Source organism: Brachyhypopomus gauderio, chromosome 4 (assembly GCF_052324685.1).
Source record: "Brachyhypopomus gauderio isolate BG-103 chromosome 4, BGAUD_0.2, whole genome shotgun sequence".
Taxonomy (NCBI): domain Eukaryota; kingdom Metazoa; phylum Chordata; class Actinopteri; order Gymnotiformes; family Hypopomidae; genus Brachyhypopomus; species Brachyhypopomus gauderio.
This window is the reverse complement of record NC_135214.1, coordinates 9553939-9575961: the sequence shown is the minus strand read 5'-3', so window position 1 is coordinate 9575961 and position 22023 is coordinate 9553939. Positions and strand designations below refer to the sequence as shown.

Sequence of the window (22023 nt, the reverse complement as noted above, 5' to 3'; positions counted from 1 at the left end):
CCTAACCAGCCTCACCTGCCCCTCATTACCACGCCCCCTTTCAGTCACACTTATACACCTTCCCCAGCACGTCTCAGTCGCGAAGAATTGCCGACTCATGCCGCGTACCAAGCCTTTCTATATCCTGTCTGCGCTCCTGTGTCCTGACCAGGCCCGTTGACAGTCTTGCTGGGGCCCAGGACAAGAAAGTTTCATGTGCCCCCCCCCCCCCCCCCCCCCCCCCCCCCACCCGCTTACATCATTTGAATTTCCTCTGTAGCAGACAATCCTTGTGTTAGGTCATATATAGTATATAATATAGCCACACATCAAAGCTGTTTCTGACAGCTGACTGGTTTATACTTGACGCGGCGCGAGGGTCCGCGCGGCGAAAATGACGTAATCGCAGTGGCACCGCTCGTGCACGAGGGCCTCACGCGCTGTCGATTCGCGAGGTCGTGCACCTCTCGAATTTTGTAACTTCGCGCGCGGCCGCGCTTCAGCGCAATGAACAAAGTCATGTTTGCCGGTTCCATACACCTTTATAAGGTGGAATTAAAGCACTTGTACGTCACTTTAAAGGTCAATTTCAATATTTCCCAGAACGTTAAACCTAATTAAGTTAAATATCAGGGTTGCCAACTCTCACGCATTGAGAGTGAGACACACGCATTTGACCGTTTTCACACGCTCTCACGCCACACTTCCGATATCTCACGCCGAAAAAAAAATATCGTTTATTTACCTCAGATCCACATATATGATTCAATACGTTACTAGTTCGCTAGCTCTGGCGCAATCCACCGGCGATATAACACTGAATCTGTGTCCATTTTTCGTTCGCCACCCCCCCCCCCTCTCAACAAAATACACTCGCAACCGGCTCCAGTGTAAAATTTCACTCCAAGCGAACGTCAAAAGTTGGCAACCCTGTAAATATTTATACATATACTCGAAATAATTCGCTTTTTAAATCACATTATTTAATGGTTGTTCATTTTCAAAACGCCCAAACATCTTCACGTTCTCTCATCTTTCGTCCTGGAATTACAAGAGGCTCGTATAACGTAATACAGGAGATTTAGTTTTAAAATACAAGTACTTTAGCTTACTTTAGCACTTTTCAAACCTGGAATACAATGCAACATTAAAATTCATCAGATAAATATTTTTCCTTTCTTTTCTGCGCTACAGATTTCTGTATTTACTTTAACTATCCGCCACTGTATTTCCCGCTGTTGTGCGGGTACCAGCCGGCTACGATCGGTGCTGGATCAAACCATTTTTCAGTGGGAGGCGGGGGTGTATGCACTTAATGGAAAATATGCAGATAGGTAAAAAACATATATTTTTAGTCATATATATGTTTTTTTATATTAATGAAAGATTTCAAGATTATTTAAAATTATAGATTTGAAATAAAAAATAAATTGCTGGGCTCTTTGATGGGCCCCCCTGGCCCTGGGGCCCGGGACAACAGACCCGGTTGTCCCCCCCTGTCGACGGGGCTGGTCCTGACCCTCGCTTACGTCCCCGACCTTGTCTCCTGCCTAATCCCTCTGTACCTCCTGACTTCTGCTCCCCCGGTATGACCCTGGACCGTCCTGACCACGCCAAGAACACGCTGTTACTACTGATCCTAGTACTCGTGATTCACCTGCCTGTGTTTGTACCAGCGTCTCATTTAAATAAAAGCGGTGTTCTTCCGCATTTGGATCCCTCTCTGCCTGTTCAATATGTTACAATTATTTAAAAAGCACAGTTTAATACTAAGTATATTTTTATTAAGTACATAGCCAGTACAAAAGTAGCACAGCCAAATAAAGTATACTTTTTCAAAGTATACTGAAAGGCTGATTAAGTAGGTAAAATTGTAAGTATAAGAAGAAAAATTATACTTTAATTATTCCGCATATAGTTCAAGTATACTATTATTATATTTAAATATACGACTTTTTCACAAGGGATGTCCAAGTGTTTTTGACCCTGTCTCCAAGCTGCTTTTATTTTTGATTAAATGCATTTTAGGTTGTATGCCTGCATTCTATCATTTTAAGTGTCTGAACACATAATAAATATGTGTACATTTAACATGTAAGATCACAAAGATCAGAAATATGAGAACTGTACTCAATGTATTACAGAAATCATTTGAAATGGTTCCCCTCATTTTTATAATGTGTGTCTTTAGTACATGTATGGGAGCTGAATTGAGGGGAAGAACAAGGAGGATATGTATAACTGTGGTCATAAAATCTTATTAAAACATTATGTAAATCTAAGGTACTGTGAGTCACTAGCAATGGGACTTTTACAGCAGCTTATTAATACACTTAAGCAGTAATTGTAAAGAATTAAGTCAGTCTGCTGCTGACTTTATTCTTTATTTAATTCCATATTTGCAGCATAATTCAATTATAATGTTAATTTATATTAACTGAAAGGTTAATGTATGATGATTTAATTCATTTTGTTAGTGTGAGGAGATTTATTTGTTGGATGATCAGTACTCACACACACATATGCCCCTTACGAAAAAGAAGTTTATTCAAGTGTGCTATTAGTATACTTCTTTTAAACTAAAAAATAAGCAAGTATGCTTTTCTTTACTCTTTATGCACTTATCAGTGATGTATTATACTTAAGTATACTTGACTTATACTGACAAGTATACAGAATAGTTTAAGTATATGTGGCCTTTACTTGTACTTAAACCTTTGATCAATATATACTTAAGAAAAGTATAATTAAGTATTCTTGCCTTATACAGAAGTATATTTGACTTGTAGTTTGGGGTGGAATAGCTTAGAGTAAATAGTACATGGGCGGAAGTGAATCAGATCTTTATGTACACAGTTATTAACCAGTACAGAAGCAGATAAACAATTGGCTAATTCTATTGACAGTAGTTTTCCAAGGTTTGAGAGGATTTTAACAAGCTTGATTCAAATTATAATACATAACATTATACACATGCACACACATATATAAAACATATTTTTGTAAGCTCATCACAAAACATTAAGCCAAACAGCAGTAAGTATCTTAACGTAATACAGTGGCTACAACACTCAATTTTTGATTAAACTCATGACTGCTCTTTTAGTGCCGTTCATGGCGATTTGGCAAAGGTGTAATGTACAATTTGTCAACTGTTTCAACAACAACACATTTCATTGTTATCATGTCTGGCCATATAGCACTGACATTTCTAGTCTTCCTCACCTCATGTGTAAAAGTACACTGTACATTTATTTGTGAATCTTTACACAATGGCCTGCTAGATGTAGCAAGTACCTCAACTAATACACAACAATGTTTGGTACATGCACAATTTGCAGGGCTTTGATGTGCACAGTGTATGTAATCCACTGGTAAGTCTACTTAAAGTACAGTTAAAGGTATATTTAAAGTGTAAAAAATTGAAACTAAATTGAAATAATTGTATACTTAAAACATATAAGTAGTAAACTATATTATGGTAAGTTCAAAAGTGTCACGGTGAGGGGGCCGGGTCACCACCAGAGGGCGCGCATCCCGGCCAGCAGCCAATCCCAGCACACACCCCCGCGCACGCAACCACTCCCACAGTCACAATCACCAGCATACTGAACACCTGTTTCTTATTTACTTTGCTCTTCTTAAGCCCGCAGGTCGTCTGGTCCAGTGCTGCGTTCCCTACCTGTGTGCGCTACGAGCTTTACCTTGCATCACTTGCAGTGTGTGCGCTAAGAGCTTTACTAGTGTGCGCTACGAGCTTCACCTTGCATCACTTGCAGTGTGTGCGCTAAGAGCTTTACTAGTGTGCGCTACGAGCTTCACCTTGCATCACTTGCAGTGTGTGCGCTAAGAGCTTTACTGGTTTGGTTGCCATGGATAATAAACATCCTTCTTTTCAACCCCCGTCTCCGGCTGCCTCTGTCCCGACGCCCCCGGCGTCACAAAAAGTAAGCTTATTTGTATACTGTTAGTTTACTAGTTATATACTTATATTTTAAGTGTATGAAAGTACACTTTTAAGAATACTCTTAGTAAACTAGCAGTATACAAATAAGCTTACTTTTAGTATATTAACCTTATACTGCAGATTCGCACACCCGGTGGCCATTTTTAACATTTTTGACATAGTTCACATTAAAACTAGATATCTCAAGTTGTACATATAGGAAAATTATCATTCATGGCTCAAACTGAAGTAGGCAGTTGGGGGAACATATTAATACACTTCAGTATCATATTCACATAATTTGGTTTATTTTAGAGCCTCTATTGCAGATGCTAATATGCCAGGAATGTCACAAATGCTGACTTGAACTTGAACATGACTGGAATGTATATTCACATAGTTATTCAAATTAGGTATCAGAAATTACAATAAATTTCGCTAGGGTCTTTTCTAACAACACAGAAAAAATGGAGCAAATCCATGCAAGCATTGAAAAGTTATTCAGCTTTATCCAAGGTATGTCAAGTGCACCACACCCATGTCTAAATATGCCACACCCAACACACACCATTAGCCAACTAAGCTAACATGCCAACAAATTCCTTACACGAAACCGAGGAGCTACGACAAACAACAATGCTGCACATATTACAGCAAGACCAGAAAATTCCAATGACTAAATTTCATGTCCAAATATGAACGTTATGATATCATATTTATGTCCAATATAGTCCGACAGCATAAGCTAGGTTACCGTAGCCAACTCCGGTAGCATCCGACACGATACAGAGTGCTGCAGCACTCAAACGCTCTAAAACTGTTTATAATCTAACGCTTAGTTAATGTTTAGTATTAGAATATATATTTTGTACAATATCGCTTATGAAAAATTATCCATTGTTACTCACAGTACGTAGAATCGCGTCGTAGCCGGTGTACCGTCTTACTTCCGGGTTGGCGAAAATTCCGAAAATTGCTCATATATTCCACACAAAGTAATCCGTTTATGTTCAAAAGTATCCACAATCCGCATAAAAACGAACAAAATAATCCATGGCTGCTTCAGTTTCGCCGAACAGTGTGTTCTGGGGAGCTTAGCTTAGGTTAGCAAAGGGTTAGCTTATGTTGCTATGCTAGCGGCCGAAATTGGAAATGAAGCGCCAGTTTCCGAGGGCTCAATTTAAAAATATACTTGACCAATCATGTCATATGAGGGCTGGCTAGCTTCGGAAGGATGTACACTATTGGTTAGAACAGCTTTCAATCACTTCTGAGGCGCCAGCTTGTCTCTGTGGGCTTATTGGTTCACCCTCCCCCCCTCCCCTTCGCACCTCGCCGTGGGAGAGGTTGTAAAACCTGTCACTCAAAGTTACTACCCCCACTTTAGACCAATAAAAACCACTCAAATCAAAGCAGAACCGCTGCAGCTTTGTAATGAGGGGTCAAATCAGCGTTAAGAATGCTTCTGTGACGCTTAGGGGGCAGATTTGTCGGAGTGTCTCATTCAGGAAGCGGATTTTGGAAAATTTTGCAGTGAGGTGAGCAAGCTTTTTAAGGTACTTAACCACAACGGATCTACGCTGTTAAGGTCTTAAATTAAAGCCTTATTAGTAAACGATTTTTAGGTGACAAAACATTAAGACATTTCACAACATAAATATGTTTTGTAAACGGATATGTCGGGAGACCCCCTCGCGGGGTGCACTTTTGTGGTCAACTTCAAAGCCGGATATCTCGCGATCGGCTGCACGTAGACGGCTGAAACTCGGTAGGCATGTAGATGGGATAGGAAATTTTGATTTAAGCGCTTTTGTTCGGAGATTCATTAATGTTTAATATGTTTTATATCGCCGTAAAGGAGCTGGGCCCGCCGGCGGGCCCACTAGGGGGCGCTTCTGCTTAACAGTACAAAATAAAACCTAAATGTAAACTAGTTGTGTACTCAAAGTTTACTATTCTTACACTTAAAGTATACTTAACAGTGTACTTTCATAAACTAAAAACTAGACTAGAAGTATATAACTAGTAAACTAACAGTATACCTGTAAGTTTACTTTTAGTATAGTTGTAGTACAAAATAAAACTTGGATATAAACTAGTTGTGCACTCAAGTTTACTACTCTCTCACCTAAAGTATACTTAAAAGTATACTTTTATAAACTAAAAAGTGGGCCAATTTAGTCCCAAGAAGTATTGAATTAGTAAACTTACCAATATACCATTAGTACATTGATATTAGTATACTTACTACATAAAGTATACTTGGGAAATATACTTAAGTTTACTTAAAAAAATAACCTTTAAGTATACTTTTTTTTGGTAAGGGGCAGTAAGATAAAGTGGCAAAAAAAGAAAAAAATCTTTAAAAAAGCTTGGCCAAAAGCCTGCACTACCCCAGAGCTAACCTTAATACTCACTTAGAAGGTGTCGTGGAAATTTTCTAATAAATAGATGAGGACTCAGACGTGGTTAAATGATTGATTTAAATACAGAATATAAAAGACAAAAATCACACAGACATGAGAGTCTCATACACGCATGATAACTCTGAAAGCAAGAGGGCAGTCCCCTTGCTTATATGCAATCTTAAACACAGTTCACAAGTTCTAACAAGCAAGTTATCTTTAGCACAGCATGTTCCAAAACATAGGCGCCCCAGCAGGCTACTTTGCCTGACGTGTGTACCTCCTAATATGGACTCCCCTAGAGTTAGCGAAAGAAACTGATGTATCAGTAGAACGCAAAGACAGCTGAATGACCCAAGAATAGTAGACTAGTGACAACCAGCTAACAAAGTGCTCTTACCCTGACCTGGGTCATAGTATAGCACATATGCCTAATATGAACTAAACATGGTTACACTGAATCACACTACTTCATTATTGTAGTTCTTCTGCTTAGCCAGAATGGACAAATACTAAATAATAAAGTTTATAATGATCTCTTATAATAACTAAACATAATCTAATCAATAATTTCTGTTACAAAGGATGCGTTTGTGTGTGATATGGAGATGAGACAGGTTGCCTCATAAAGACGTGTGCATCTGTGTGGTATATGTAGATTTAGAAAGCTGTCTCAAATGCACTGCTTTGAACTCGGCATGACATGCCAGCCATGACAACTAGTGAAGAGCAATGGAGGGGAAAGAAAGTCCTCCATCTGGCATGCCTTCTGTGTGTTTTACTGTGAACTCCTAACCCCTACTGTTAAGGTAGTACTAAATTATTCACATATGTCAACTTGCACCTCCTTAAGCACTTGAAATGCTCAGATTATGTTTAGTGCAGCATCCCAAGCTTAGGAGAAAGCAACAGAACAGGGTAACAGTCAAGCACCATGATGCCATCAATTAACATACACTTGTAAATTTGTCTACGAAACAACATAATTGTGTACATAGATATTTGAGAGAGTGTCTGTTTCCTGAGAAACAAATCATTTTGGATAGAGGTCCTTCATCAGCTCATTGGCTAAACACTTTGCTTGCAGAGCTGATGAAAGACCTCTGTCTGAAACATTCCATTTCTTCGGAAACTGTGCATTTCACTACAATTTTTATATATCGTATATATTTATGACAAACCAAAAATAAAATGAAAATGAAAATTTAGCTACCACTACACAGGGGCGGGTCGTAACATAATTCTTCTTCATTTTCTTCTCAAGGATCTCAAATGTTGAGTGGACATTCTCGAGTCGTGTGCAGCCTTCAGTTAGGTCCGGATGCCCTGCCCTTATACTTAGGAGGATTTATCTTTATTTGTCTATGTTGTCAGAATAAAATCTTCTATCACTAATCGGCATACATCTGCCTCCCTATCATGCTCCCGGCATTACAAAATGTGATATCTTTGATGTTATTTTTCTTTATTCACTTGGATAGTTTGATCGTTGATTGATGGGGCAATGTGGGTTTCATAACCTAACAAATTAAAAGGATTTATGTTATAATAAGAGACCAACAAGCAAACATATTTTTTACATCTATGCAAATATATATGTAATATTTGTAACTTGAAAAAGTAATACATTCAGAGTTATTTTTGTATTTTGGTGACAAAAAACACTTATGTTATGGGTCATTTTGACCCATGTTGTGCAAATCCACTAAAAACAGCCAAAATTGAAGATAGACCTATAAGAACTTTATTTTAGATCATACAAACATTTAGAAGAGATGAAAAGAAAAGAAATTGTGACACAAGAACATTTTTGTTTCTCTTTGGGCAGTAAGAAACAAGTGTTGTTTTCTTTGTGAAAGCAAATTTTGAGGAATGCTGAGGTCTTCCTTGCATCTTCAGAATCTCACTGGGAAGTTCTGGCTTATTTTTTCTGACTGTTCCAAACATGCAGCTTTTTCTCCAGAAGTTTTTCTCCAAGATGGTAGGATGTAAGAAAATTTTCAAATGTGATGTTATGACCTTGCAACCCTTCAGTCATGTGCAACACCCAGAGTTGTATAGTAACAAAGTAGAACTACTTCACTACTGTACTTAAGTACAAAAATGCTGTATCTGTACTTTACTGGAGTATTATTTTTTTCTCCTACTTCCACTTTTACTTCACTACATATTTTCCATCAGTTTAATACTTTTACTCAGATACATTTTTTACGTGCTGTATAGTTACTCGTTATAATTATAAACATGTTAGCTGGCGCTGTCACTGGGTCAAGCGATCAGGCTGCCTCATAAGAAAACTGCGCATGCTCCGGTCGCGTCTCGTTTACTCTGCTGCTGCCTTCACTGAACACTTGAGCTTCGTAATCTAGCTTCACTTGACACGTCGTGACTGCCGCAAGGGTCCGCTTGACAAAAATGACACGGCTCCGCTCATGCGTGTTGGCCATGCGCGCGGTTGCGTTGCAAGGTCTTGCATCTCTCGATTTTTGTGGGTGCGAAGTTACAAGGTGGAATTCATGCACTTGAACTGCACTTTGAAGGTCCATTTTCACCTTCAGCTTAATTTACATATTTATACAAATACACATATACTCGAAATTATTCCAAATAATTCGCTTTTTATCCCATTAAAGGTGATGGTACCGTGTTTGGTAACAGCAGAGGAACAGCATAAGTGCTGCATAATAAGCTTGTTGGCATTTTAATGTACATATATTGGAACCTTCCACACCTTCAACATCGAGTGATCGTGTCGCTGAGGGTGAGGAAGGAGACCACCCTGGCCCTACCTAGAGACAGTGTTTGCGTTTGCTGGAGTGAAAGTAAATTCATATAGGATGAAGTGCCATCTCTGCCTCCCTAAAGAGGGTGAAATATTGGCCTTCAAAAATTCACCTTCGAAACACATCAATGTAAGTTATAAATATAACGCACAAAAGACACACCAGCTTGAGCTGTCAGTAAGCGCTATAGGTTAGATATCTTAGCTAACTAACCTAATTATGTTCATGACGTGCTGCAGTATTCACTTAACATTAGCTGGCAATCATAAAGGTGATGTCACGCTGAGTTGTGTTTTTAGCAGCAGTAAGCCGTGTGTCTTTTCATGCTGACTAATCATGTGCCCATTTTTTATAGTATAGTGTTTTTATAGGGTAAGGGCATTTATTGAGGGTAAACACAGGGCAGTAGGCTCACCCTTAGAATCCGACGGACGGATTTTATGTCAAAAATACACCTCGTTTTCTCAGCTAAATTAAATTAAGGCGAACTTGTACGTCTGCGTCAAACCTACGACGTAGCAGGACATAGGTTATCTGTTTTTTGTGTACGAAGTGTTAAGCCCAGTTTTTTAAGTTGCTACTTGTTTGTACATACAGAACACTTGTATTTGTGGTCTTTGACATCTTTGTAAGTTATATATATAAACTATTGATAATCAAACTTTAACGGCTTTCTTTAATTAATTCAAAACACAATACTTGTACTTTTTACTTTCAGTACTTGAGTAATACATTTTAGAATAAACTACTTGCAATACCTAAGTACAAAAAATGCTGAATACTTCTGTACTTCTACTTAAGTAAAGTTTTTAAAGAACACGTCCACTTCTACTCAAGTCAATTTTTTGATAGAATACTTGTACTTTTACTCAAGTATGGGTCTCTAATACTTTATACAACACTGGCAACACAACACGCATTCCCTGATTCTTCTCAGGTGCTCCTCCAGGTGGCTTTCCAATATATACTTGCAAGTTCCACACATAACTGGATTTTGCATCACAGGTTGCCCATATTTTTATTCCAAATTTCGCAGGCTTTTTTGGCATATACTGTCGGGAATGACAGCATCCTCTGAACGGAACGAGATGCTCATCAACAGTAACATGTGGGCCAGGATTATACAATAAAGGCAGGATTGCGACCCATTTATCCCAAACATCTCTGATCGCTGCAAGTTTACCTCTCTCGTTTCGACCAGCTCTGGTGTCATGGTTGTTAAATCTGATCACATGAGAGATCATGTGAAATGTCTCTAAAGACATTGTTGCTCGGAAGATCGGCCTTCCATTCTCTTCGTTCCATAAACTTGCAGTTGCTTCTCCCTTTGACCTGTATACTCCGGCTAACACCAGAATTCCAACGTAAGCATGCAAGTCAGTTGGACACAATGGCTTCCATTTTTCTTGATAGACATGCCTGCCTTTCAAGTTGGTCATGTCGAGGATTATCTTCTCTATGGGTGGGGATAAGAGCTGAAATGCTGGTTCAATATCATCAATTCTTGTGATGGCAAATTTTGTCGGACCAGGAGTCATTTTGATGACATTAGAAGATTACAGTCTCCCTCCGCTTTGGTGTGGTGATGTGGACCACTTTATTTTACCATCTTTAGACGTCCATGTCCCCTCTGTGGATGATGATTATTGCATTTCTTGGTTTTCATCTGATGAATGCACACTGGCAGACTCGTCCTCTGAATCCTCCTCATTGTGGAAAAATTGATAATCTGGATCATCAGTAGCATTGTCCTCTGGCTCTGGAGGATCCTCCATCTCGGAAATCTCTTCCTCTATATCACTATCCCAGTTCAGAAGCTGTGATAAAACCTCTTCAGCTGTAAATTGTCTGGAGCAAATTTTTTATGTACTTATCAAAGAAAGGGCATGTAAAAAGGGACAAGGACACACCTGGTTCTGATTGGCTAGTCAGAGGCATTCAAAACAATGTAGATCTGGGTCAAAATGACCCGCAACATCATCTTTGTATACAAACACGGTACAGACACACCACAACACATCTAAGTGTCCAGATTTTACACAGAAGTTCATGACCCTAGATGAGGAAATCTCATAAAATATCATGGAAAAAAAATAAGGATAACCTGCACTTTGGTTAACACAAAAATTGAAATGGGTCAAATTGACCCGTAACATAATAAAAGGGTTTTAAGAAGTAGTTACATTTATAGTGGGCAATGATTATGCCGATGTGGCCCACGGTGAAAATGAAAAATGGTCTAAGACCAAGGAAGTACACACAGTAAGGATAAATGAAACTGATATAATGGGTGAACCAAATACAGAAACATGCATACAGTGAGCGCTCAGATAATCAGGAATAATCTATGAACCTTGCAACGACCCTTGTAAAAAAGCCACAACATAAATGTATGCATGTAATCTGTACGGATATGGATAATGGAAGGAATGAAAATGAAGGCATCCAGTACCAAATTATCTGATTTTAAGTAGCCTATTAATTAAGTTTACTGGTAGAAATACACTGGCAATCGTCAGGAGTGGTAAGGCCAAAATAACAAACAACTCCCCCCCCATCCTAGTACAATCCTAACCTACACTGAAAACAAACAACAACAAACCCACAGTAAGAAAAAGGCACCACTCCCTACACCCAGTGTCTAAGTACAAATCTACAACTTCTCCCACAGGGCTCACACAAGACTAACAAAAGTTATAAAAATCCACATGAGCTAGCACACAATATACAGGGGGTACCAGTACAGCCCAATACCAACAGTCTCGCTCGCTCGCTCTTTCTCTAAATTGTCTCACACACAAAGCCTCTTGGTCTCCTTGAATCTCTGTCCTCCTCGGGTGTTCGTCCTCTGTATATACACAAGGCCTGAGTGGAGGGGTGGAGCCAGCATGAGGTGGTAGCCAAGTCCAGGCCCAGAAGATGAGGAGGTGGTAGAACTACCTGTAGAGATGCAAGGCATGATGTGGTGGCCCTCAGACACATTAGGTGTCCCAGTCATGCCCACTGTGCCCACACTTGAAATGAGTGAGAGCCAGTCAAACAAACCCCTTCATGGAGCCATAAAACCACCTAGGACCCATAAAAAAGTCCAGAGGGGAGCCTCCTCCTTCTGGGTGTAAGAAGTGGGCCATCAGGAAAAGGACAGAAGGAGGCTCCAGGCCAGAAGGACGCTCAGGCTGGATCTTCTTTCCTCTGCACTTCATGAGAGTATGGGCAAGCATTTGGGAGAGTTGCTACTCCTGACTGCCTTCTCCCTCGCCAGCAGAGTGCCCACCAGCAAAAAGCATACCTCACTCCCTAATAAGTTTGGCCCATTAGGCAGTTCGCCACCTAAAGGTGATTTGTCGATTTATGTGTCATCTTTGTACCAATTGACAGCTGGTTATTCTATCCTTCATTTGGACTATATCATGGGTTTTGCTTTGACACTAGGACTCCAAGCATTTTCATACTCCCCTACTAGCTCCCAAGAGCTCGTCAAAAGATGAGGTGCTGGGCACCAGGCCATCCAGGCCTGCCCTTTGTTATGTATATGCAGCCATCTCCAGGTAGATGGGGGGGGGGGTGTGGGTGGGCGATAGTGGGAACTGTGTAGATCCATTGACTCAGATGGAGAAGAAAAAACCCTGGTCTCCCCTTGGGATAGCAGTGCCTCGGTGGTGGATGGGTGTGTATGTGTTGGAACATATATGAGTGTGTTGCACATATGAGATATAGTGGCACATAGTGGCAGTTTTTCAAAAGACAAAAACTATTTCAAATAAGGTAAAATCAGAGCTATTTTGACTGATGAAAATGCCACTTATAAGCCACTATAATTCAAATATCATGTTTGTGTCAATTTCACATTATTTCAACTTTTCACAAATCAAATCTCAAACATATCCTGAGATGAACAGACTTCTTGCAAGAGAGCTTGCAGTCTCATGAGGCAGCCAAAGGTGTGTATTGAAAGGTGTGTCAAGAGCAACCACCCACAGCTGACACATGCCTCATGTACATAATACTGGAGGTAAGAAGGGCTTATCACACCTGCCAAGAGAGCAAGAGAAATATGTCATTTGACATAAGTTGGGAGTCTAGTTGGGAGTCTGTCAAAAGCAGGGGGTTTGGTAGTTCTAGTGTTGAAGCACTTTATCCATTAAATCCTCCATTTTTCCCTGAGATTGTTCTGATAGTTTCCTCCTTTTTTGCACTTCCCTCACCTGTTACAGAATAACCAGTCTCCTGTTTATTTTTCCTTCATTTGCGGTCACTGTACGTAACACGGCGTGTGATGGCATTATCACTCCCCTCCATTGTCTGTCTGGTCTTGCATGTATATTTAGTCTTAGCATGCTTTTGTCTATTGTTTTATGTAAAATCCCCACAGCAGGGTTCCCCCTTAAATAAATTCTGAGGGAGGGCGAGTGGGGTCCCTGGCCACATAATGTGTCCAGGGTCATGGATATTTATTTAATGTGTGTTTTGTGTGCAGGTATTTCTGCCTGGAGGTGGAAAGCGGTACTCCTGTACCTTGAGGGATCTCAAAAGTAGGCAGGAGCCTCCTGATGTTATGGGGTGACCGAAGCCCTGGTCTTAAAGAGCCCCTCTGAGAGGTGAGGGTCCTCCTTATGTGCGAGGACCAGAGGGCTGTGGCCAAAGAGCTTCAGCTGAAGACAGAGATCCCCCTCGTGCTAGGGGAGACCAGAAAGAGGGCCTTGGTGTGGAGGCTTTCCCCAGGAACTCTGGGTTGGATGGAGTAGTCCATTCTGAGATGAGAGGCCCCAAAAGGGGAGGTCCCCACAAGTGGATAGGGGTACCCAAGGCCATGGTCCCTAGTAATTCTGGGTTAGGTGTATAATAATATAATATAAATAATACCCTTCCTCTCTCAGGAGGCCTCCCAGGTGCTTGTCCAGTCTCTTGTCATTTCAAGGCTCGACTACTGCAACTCGCTCCTGGCTGGTCTTCCTCTGCAGGCCATCAGGCCCTTGCAACTGATCCAGAATGCAGCAGTAAGGCTTGTATTCAATCTACCCAAGTTCACTCATGTCACTCCACTGCTGCACTCCCTTCACTGGCTTCCCGTGGCTGCTCGCATACAGTTTAAAATTCTGATGCTTGCCTACAAAGCCAAAAATGGACCAGCTCCTTCATACCTTATGGCAATGGTCAAGAGTCGATCCGCACCTTGAGCCCTTCGCGCTTCAAGTACGGCTCGGCTTGACCCACCATCCCTCAAGATTCATGGAAGACACGCGACAAGATGCTTCTCTGTCCTGGCTCCCAGATGGTGGAACGAACTTTCACTGGCAATCTGAACAGCAAACTCTTGCGGTTTTCAAACACAGACTGAAGACCCATCTCTTTGTAAAGCACTTATAAGCACTAATTCTACAGAAGCATTGGTATAAATCGTAATTGCACATTATCTCTGGGAACACTTGCTAATGTAGTCTTGTAGGTATTTCAGTCTTACTAGGTATTGCTCTGTGTCTAATCTTATATTTTGTTGTCTTCTTTCTAGGTATCAGCACTGGCAACTGTTTATGGCAGTGCTTGAGCTCGAGTAGTTTGGACTTAAACCTGTTATACTAGATAGAGATGCATATTCTGACTAAACACTTAGCACTTTTGTAAGTCGCTCTGGATAAGAGCGTCTGCTAAATGCCGTAAATGTAAATGTAATATAATAAAGAATAAAGAACAATATAAAGAATTATAAACAACAACAACAATAATAATATCAACATGCAAAAGACAGCTCTCTGACAACCCTTCACTCTTTGGGAACCTTTATTATGGGATATCTGGAAAACCTTCAGGCTTTATATGTTTAAAATGAACAGATACATAGTGATTTAGTTGTGGATTAAAAAAAATGGTATTTGAAGATCGAAAGCCAACATATTAAAAACATATATGGGGGTTATATATCTGATATGGAAATCATCATAATGTTTGATTTGCAAACATCAAAACATTTCAAATTCACCTGCAGGACAGACAGTAACACTAATTCAAGGTAAGATTCTGATAAAGAACACATTTTCTAAATCTCTTCCAACAGTTTTCTGTATGTGACTGGACAGATATTTGTAAGCTTGGTAAGCACTTCTGTAAAATCATTAGATCATGGTCACCACACCACACCACAATCCAAATCTAAACACATCACCTTTTCTTTGATTACAGTTTTGACCTGACATTAGAAGCTTAAGATTTAAAGAGCTATTGTGGAATACTATTAGGTACAGTGACTTAAACAAAGTGTATACATCTTGACTCATACAAAATACAAAGTCATTTTGTTCACAGATGTTGAACACATTTTATGGATACATTTGAAAACAGGTTTTCAATCACCACAAGGCTGGCTTCTTGATGAGTGTCCTTTTTTAGATCTCTGATATTGTGTTTTACCTAAGGCAGGGTTGCCAACTTTTCAAGATCACTTGGAGTGAGATTTGAATGAACCTGGGGGGTGTGGCGAGTGTAAATTTTTGAGGGGGGGGGGGGGGGGTGTAAATTGTTACCGGGGGGAGGAGGGAGTAAAATGGACACAAATTAAGTATTATATCGCGATCGATCGATCGCCAGTGGTTGGCGCCAGAGCGAACGAGTAACTCAATGAATCATAGATATGGATCAGAGGTAAATAAACTAGAATTTTTTTCGGCGTGAGAAATCGGATGTGTGGCGTGAGAGCGTGTGAAGACAGTCAAATGCGTGTGTCTCACGCTCAATGCGTGAGAGTTGGCAACCCTGCTAAGGATTAAAATTAGGCACATTATGCCCGAGTACCTGAGGTGCTGCACACAAACCAATTTTTCTCCCAGTGGTACAGCAATGCAGAGCTGGAGTTTTGTCCTTAATACAATGACTGTCCTGACAAACGTGGACTGAACATGGGTATTACATACTGTATGTATACATGATCTACATATTTCTGGTCTCCCAGGATAAAGGACTGTTGCTTTTTAACAGACTAACAAAGAAAAAAGGCCCAACATGACCACCAGGAAATTATCCAGGATATGATCAAAATACACATCCAATATTTTCCTCAGTTTGTTATACACAGCTAATACTTTTATCTGTGTGTGTGTTATAGTGGCGAGGCTTTGTACTTAGACGTTTTGGAAAGATATCTCCATTGCCTAGAGGTCCAGACAGTGGTAGGTGTGTAGATTCATAGGCTAATGGGGGAATAGTGTTGACCAGAATTAACTGCAATGGTTTCCTCTCCTCACGGTATTGACATCGTACATATCTGGCAAATGCTGTGCGATAGGTCTTGTTGAAGAGTGTATAGACCAGTGGGTTGATGGCAGAAGACAGGTAGCCTACCCACACAAAGACATTGAGCAGTCTACCCACAACATCATCATGGCACCTTGCGGACTCACACACTACTGCCAAAACATTTGTAATGAAAAATGGGCACCACATGACTACAAAAAGGAAGAAAACTACCCCCAGGACTTTGGAAGCCTTCCTCTCATTGCCAAGAGACTGTGCAGCACGGCGGCCAAATGGTGAAGCCCCGCCTCCTTCTTCATGGCTCATAGAGCGGCGCAGAAACAGCTTCTTCTCAGATGGAGAAAGAGCAGGACTAGGTAGGAAGTGGAGTGTCAACCCGGTGCTCCATCTGGGTCGTGGAACCAGCTGGTCAAGGCATAGTGTGGCTTCACGCTGGAGAGCACTGATGGTCAGGAAGTAGGTAACCACCATGATGGTTAGTGGCACGAAGAACGCCACAAATGAACCAACCAGCACAAAGGAGTTGTCCGTCAGAAAGCAACTACCATCCTTGAAAACTTTTGTCTGGTCACGGAAACCCAGAACTGGGATGGGCATGGAGATACCTGTTGGAGACATTAATAAAATATAAGTTATTTAGTGTTTCTGGTATTTGGATAGCTGTGGGAAACAAGATATATCTCTAGGGGGTCTTAGTATGAAGTAGTAAAATGTACAAAAAAAATAAACATAAGAGAGGTTGTCTTCCTCTTTATAAAAATAAAGCTTTCTTGAGAATTTCTGATGTCTCACATATTTCCATTTTATATGGTTTTGGACAACTCTGAGCTATGAGAGCTGTATTTTGTATCCTGTATTTTGAGCTTAACCTGTATTTTGTATCCTGGTTACATGCTTCTACCAAAGACAATTCCATAAAATTAGGCGTATCGTGACAAGTGACTAATGTAATGAATTTAATTAACAATTTTTCAGTCAGGCAGACCTTTTAAAAGAACTGTAGGTCAACTGTAGTCTGACTTTGCTCTAAATTGAACAGGAAGGCAGAACACCTTGACCAAAGAAGTATAGGGCATATATCAGCAGTTTTCCATCAGCCAGTAAACACACAAGTAAAACAAATTAAAATATGCCACAACACAGAAATGTTAGCTCAACTCTTACCTACAAAAATTCCAGCATAAGGAGAGGAGAAAAAGAAAAAGCCTCAAAAACTTAACGTTTCTGTCACAGAAACTCTCCACAGGCTCTATTCCATGTTCTGCTGCTTTAGGTTTACTCCTACTCCTCCCACTGGCCCATCTCCACCCACCAATTACAAACACTTAACATCTCTTTATGAACTCTCAGTCACTATATATTATCTGCATTTTATATTTGGATAGTTTTATATTATATTTCCTTTATTTTGGTTTTACTAAATAAATAAATGACAGCTCTCCACAGCACTGAAACAGTCCTAGTTAAGGTAGTAAATGACTTGAGATTGAATAAGGATGCAGGCAAGCTTTTTCTGCTAGATTTAAGCGCCGCTTTTGACACCGTTGATCATGAAATATTTCGTGATCGACTACAGAGCTGGGTAGGCCTTAGTGGCTTAGTCTTAGACTGGTTTAGACTGATTACTATGTACCATTAGGAATCCTCTTCCTCCACACGTCAAAAAATAACTTGTGGCGTCCCCCAAGGATCAATTTTTGGGCCATTACTATTCAACCTATAAATATGTAGCCGATGTAACCCAAACAGATATAGACTACGCCACTCCCAAATTATAAAAGGGGGGAGAGCCCTATTCAGTAGTAATGTTTCCCCATGATGGTCCCCTTAAAGTGATCACACAGCTGTAATTACAATAACACCCTTTATTAAGACAAATTAAGAGATGGATGCAACTGGCCATTGCACTGGATGCAATTAAGAAGCAAATGCAACTGGCCTTCTCCCTCCTCCATGTCAGAGTCTATCCTAACCCCAGCAGCTGAAATCACATGCCCCAGACTTCAGACTGGAAGAAGTGACATTTCTTCAACTTTAACTTCAGGTTGTATTGCTTTAGTCGGGCCAAGACCACCTCTGACCGCTGCCGATAACTCCCAAAATCAGAAGAAAAGACGACAATATCGTTGAGGTAAAGTAGCAAAGATTGGAACCGCTCATCCCCAAAAATGCGCTCCATCAAACGCCTAAACGTACTCGGTGCGTTGCACAGACCAAAGGGCATCCTGTTAAACTCAAAAAGACCAAACAGTGTACAGAATGCGGTCTTGGCCTTGTCCTTTTCTGCCATAGGCACCTGGTTATACCCACTGGCCAGGTCAAGTGTTGAGAACATGGTGGCCCCGGCCAAGGCGTCCAATGATTCTTCTATATGAGGGAGGGGGAAACCATCCTTCCTTGTCCTAGAATTAAGTTGCCTATAGTCGACACAGAGGCGAATGGTGCCATCTTTCTTCTGTACAAGGCAATAGGGGAGGCATAGGGGCTACAGCTCACCTGCACTACTCCCTGATCTAAAAGCTCTCCAATGTGTGTCTTAACCACTTCATACTGTGAGGGAGGGAGGCAACGATATCGCTGCCGTATGGGTGCGTCCTCCAGCAAAGGTATTTCATGCTCTATGAGATTGGTGCAACCCAAATCTCCATCCCTACAAGAGAACATGGAGCTATACTACTGAAGGAGGTCCTTACTGCTCTCTTCTTGTGCAGGACTGAGGTTAGGCCAAGAGATGTCAGACAGGTCAAGAGTGTCCTTCGGAGTCTGGACTGACTGAACTTGCACTGTATACTGGGCATTAGTTTTCTCTACTGATACCACCATGTTGCCACTGGCTGGCTGTACCTGAGCCATAAATAATGCACCCAGAACCACTCTGTGGGGAAACCAGATATCCCTGGTTTCTACATTTACAATAGGCACAGAAACTTCTCCATTATCGATAGTCACAAAGGACCTGGAAGCTAATAGACCATCGGGCATTTTCCCACAGTTTGGTTCATACATGACGGAGAGCCCGACCAAATACCTTAGTACAAGTAGCAGTGACTGTTTGTATAGACCCAGCAGGGATGCAGACAGCAGCCCGGCCTTTAGACCTCACCTTGCCCAATTATCCTGAAAAAGGCAAACAGTCGAGTTTCTGACATGCTAACAAAGCTTCCTTCCATGCCTCACTAGCCCCCCGGACTGGACCAGAAGTGAACAGAGGAAACCCATGTTGGCGAAAAAGTTCATTGTAGCACTCACTGATCACATTCATCCCCAGCAAACCTGGCGCCTGAAGAGTTTGACTAGCCAGCGAGCCAGCAGGGTCCTTCACTACTAAATCCCCCATTCCAGAAAGAGTCTTACCTAAAACCAGCATATCAAGTTCCATATAGCCTAGATATGGAATCTCTAATCCATAGGCAGCTCGAAGCTGCAACCAATTACACTCCTGCAACCTACCACCGACCCCAGGCTGGAAGTGTTGTCTAAAAAAACTTTCTGCAATGGTGGTTACCATTGACCCGGTGTCAATCAAGCAAGGAACTTTCATGCCCCCATACCAACTTCCACCAAAGGTCGAGTCCCAACCAATTTCAAGGACTGTTTTACTGGAGTAGCTGAGCCCCCCAAAACTCCCTCTGACGTTGGGCTCCGTTAAAAGTTTCCCTGCTGCTGGGAAGCATAACCCACTACCCCCGTGTGTTGGCTCTCCCCGACGACCCCTTCCGGTCTTGGTACACTAGGGCTAGTTCCCATACGAGAACGGCAATATCGAACTATGTGGCACGGTTGGCCACAACGATGGCAAATAGGCTTTCCATCTAGTTGGAAACGGTATGGTCTACGACTTATGCCACCATTACCCGTGCTGAAAGAGGAACCTTTAAAGTTTTAAAGTAGCATCCAATTGAGCTTGTTTGCGCAAACACTCTTTTACCTCCACCAGCTCATCTTTAGGAGTGGCATTGACAGCGCAATCATCCACCACATGAACCCTCGAAACGCATGAATAAGCTCTAGTCCTGGGGGCTGGCACATGCTCTCCCTCCTCAACCCAACGAACCGCCTCACCCTGAACTGAATCAGGGTTAAGTCTAACAAAACGTTTCAGTTCACGTCGCAACATTCCATCCCTTGTATGCTCAATAAATTGATGTCGTACCAGAATATCTGACTCTGGAACACCCCCTGGTTTAATTTGCATGATTGCCCCCAAGCATGCGAATATTCACGAACAGATTCTCACACATAAAGAGAATCTCACACATAAAACACAGCAGTCTCTGAACTCACGCTGGGTAATTCCCTGGAGTCGAATGTAGTCCAGTTTGTTGTCGAGAGAGCAAACGTTCGCAAGGAATAGCAGTGATATAGCCGGGCGATTAGGGCTAGCCTTTAGCCTCGCGCGAATCCCAGCTCTCTTTCCGCGCTTTCGCTCGCACCACTTGCGATGAGACTTCTGCCGGGCTCCAGCATCAGGCAACGCCGCGGTCTGCAGGCCTGGGTTTCGTAGCAGGCTGAGCTCTCGTAGCGTCTGCAGAACATCATGTTGGAGCTTGTTTCCTGACTGATTTCTCCACTGTAGCAGGGTATGGTGGTGGTAGAACTTGTGCACTGGTGTTCCCATGCACTTAATAGAGGAAAAAAACTGGAAGTACCGACAACCAGTCGGTACTTCTGCCTCAGTCATCAGGTTTCCTGTGACGACACTCCTGTTTCCTGTTTTCACCGGCGCACGGCAGCACGCTCGCACGCAAACGCGGATTCACGTATCACATTAGCATAGCTTAGCTATAGCCTAATACACTTACATTAAACACTACAATTCTAAATCAGTATAATACACTTACCGACATCTGATTATTTTATCTCGTTTCTGTTTTCTCGTCTCTTTTTTCTCCCTCTGTTTTCTCCCCCTGTTTCTTTCTTTCTCCCTCTGTTTTGTCTCCCCTGTTTTTTCATGGCTACCGCGGAGGAACGGGCTCTCGTCAAGCTCGGCTCGGAGCTGGACAAGCTGGGTCGGCAGATCCAGCGTCTTCTGGAGAAGCAAGCGGAGCTCACCCAGGAGAGGACCAGGCTCGAGGCCGCCCGCGACGCTGCCTACTCGGCCGTCTCCACTCCCTCGTCACGGCGGCTCAGCGCGACCGCCATCTTGACCCGGGCACCAGGCTGGGAGCGCCAGCGAGGACGCGGAAGGCAGCCGGCGTCGTCACCCCTACCTCAGCCGGACTTCTCCTCTGCGAATCCGTTCGAGGTGCTCAGCTCCAGGTCCTCCGCCTCGCCCTCACCCCTGCGTCCGACACCACCCTCACCAGCGCCGGCACCGAAGAAGAATAAGGGCGGTATCCTTGTTATCGGCGACTCGATAACACGACACGTGAAGATTCACCTGCCAGGCGCTAAAAGAACCCCCACTGTGTCATGTTTTCCAGGCGCTCGTGTCCTGGACGTGGCCAGGCGGCTTCCCTCGGCGCTGAAGCAGCGAGACGACTTCGGCACCGTCGTCCTTCACGTGGGGGCTGTCGACACCTTCGCCCGGCGCAGCGAGATCCTGAAGGAGCACTACCGATCGCTTCTGGACACCGCGCGGAAGAAGACGTCGGCCAGGCTTGTTGTCTCCGGTCCGCTTCCAACGTTCCGGCGAGGGTGCGAGTCATACAGTCGTCTTTTCTGT

General features: G+C 42.2%; 1 protein-coding gene across 1 annotated transcript in view; it reads right to left on the bottom strand.

Moving 5' to 3' along the window:
* Positions 1–15681: 15681 nt before the first annotated feature.
* htr2aa (5-hydroxytryptamine (serotonin) receptor 2A, genome duplicate a) overlaps positions 15682–22023 on the bottom strand; it is a 104922-nt gene continuing 98580 nt past the window's right edge. The window contains exon 4 of the mRNA XM_077002054.1: positions 15682–16963. Within this exon, the coding sequence (XP_076858169.1) occupies positions 16170–16963 (794 nt within the window). The 3' untranslated portion in view covers positions 15682–16169. The remainder of the gene's footprint in view (positions 16964–22023) is intronic.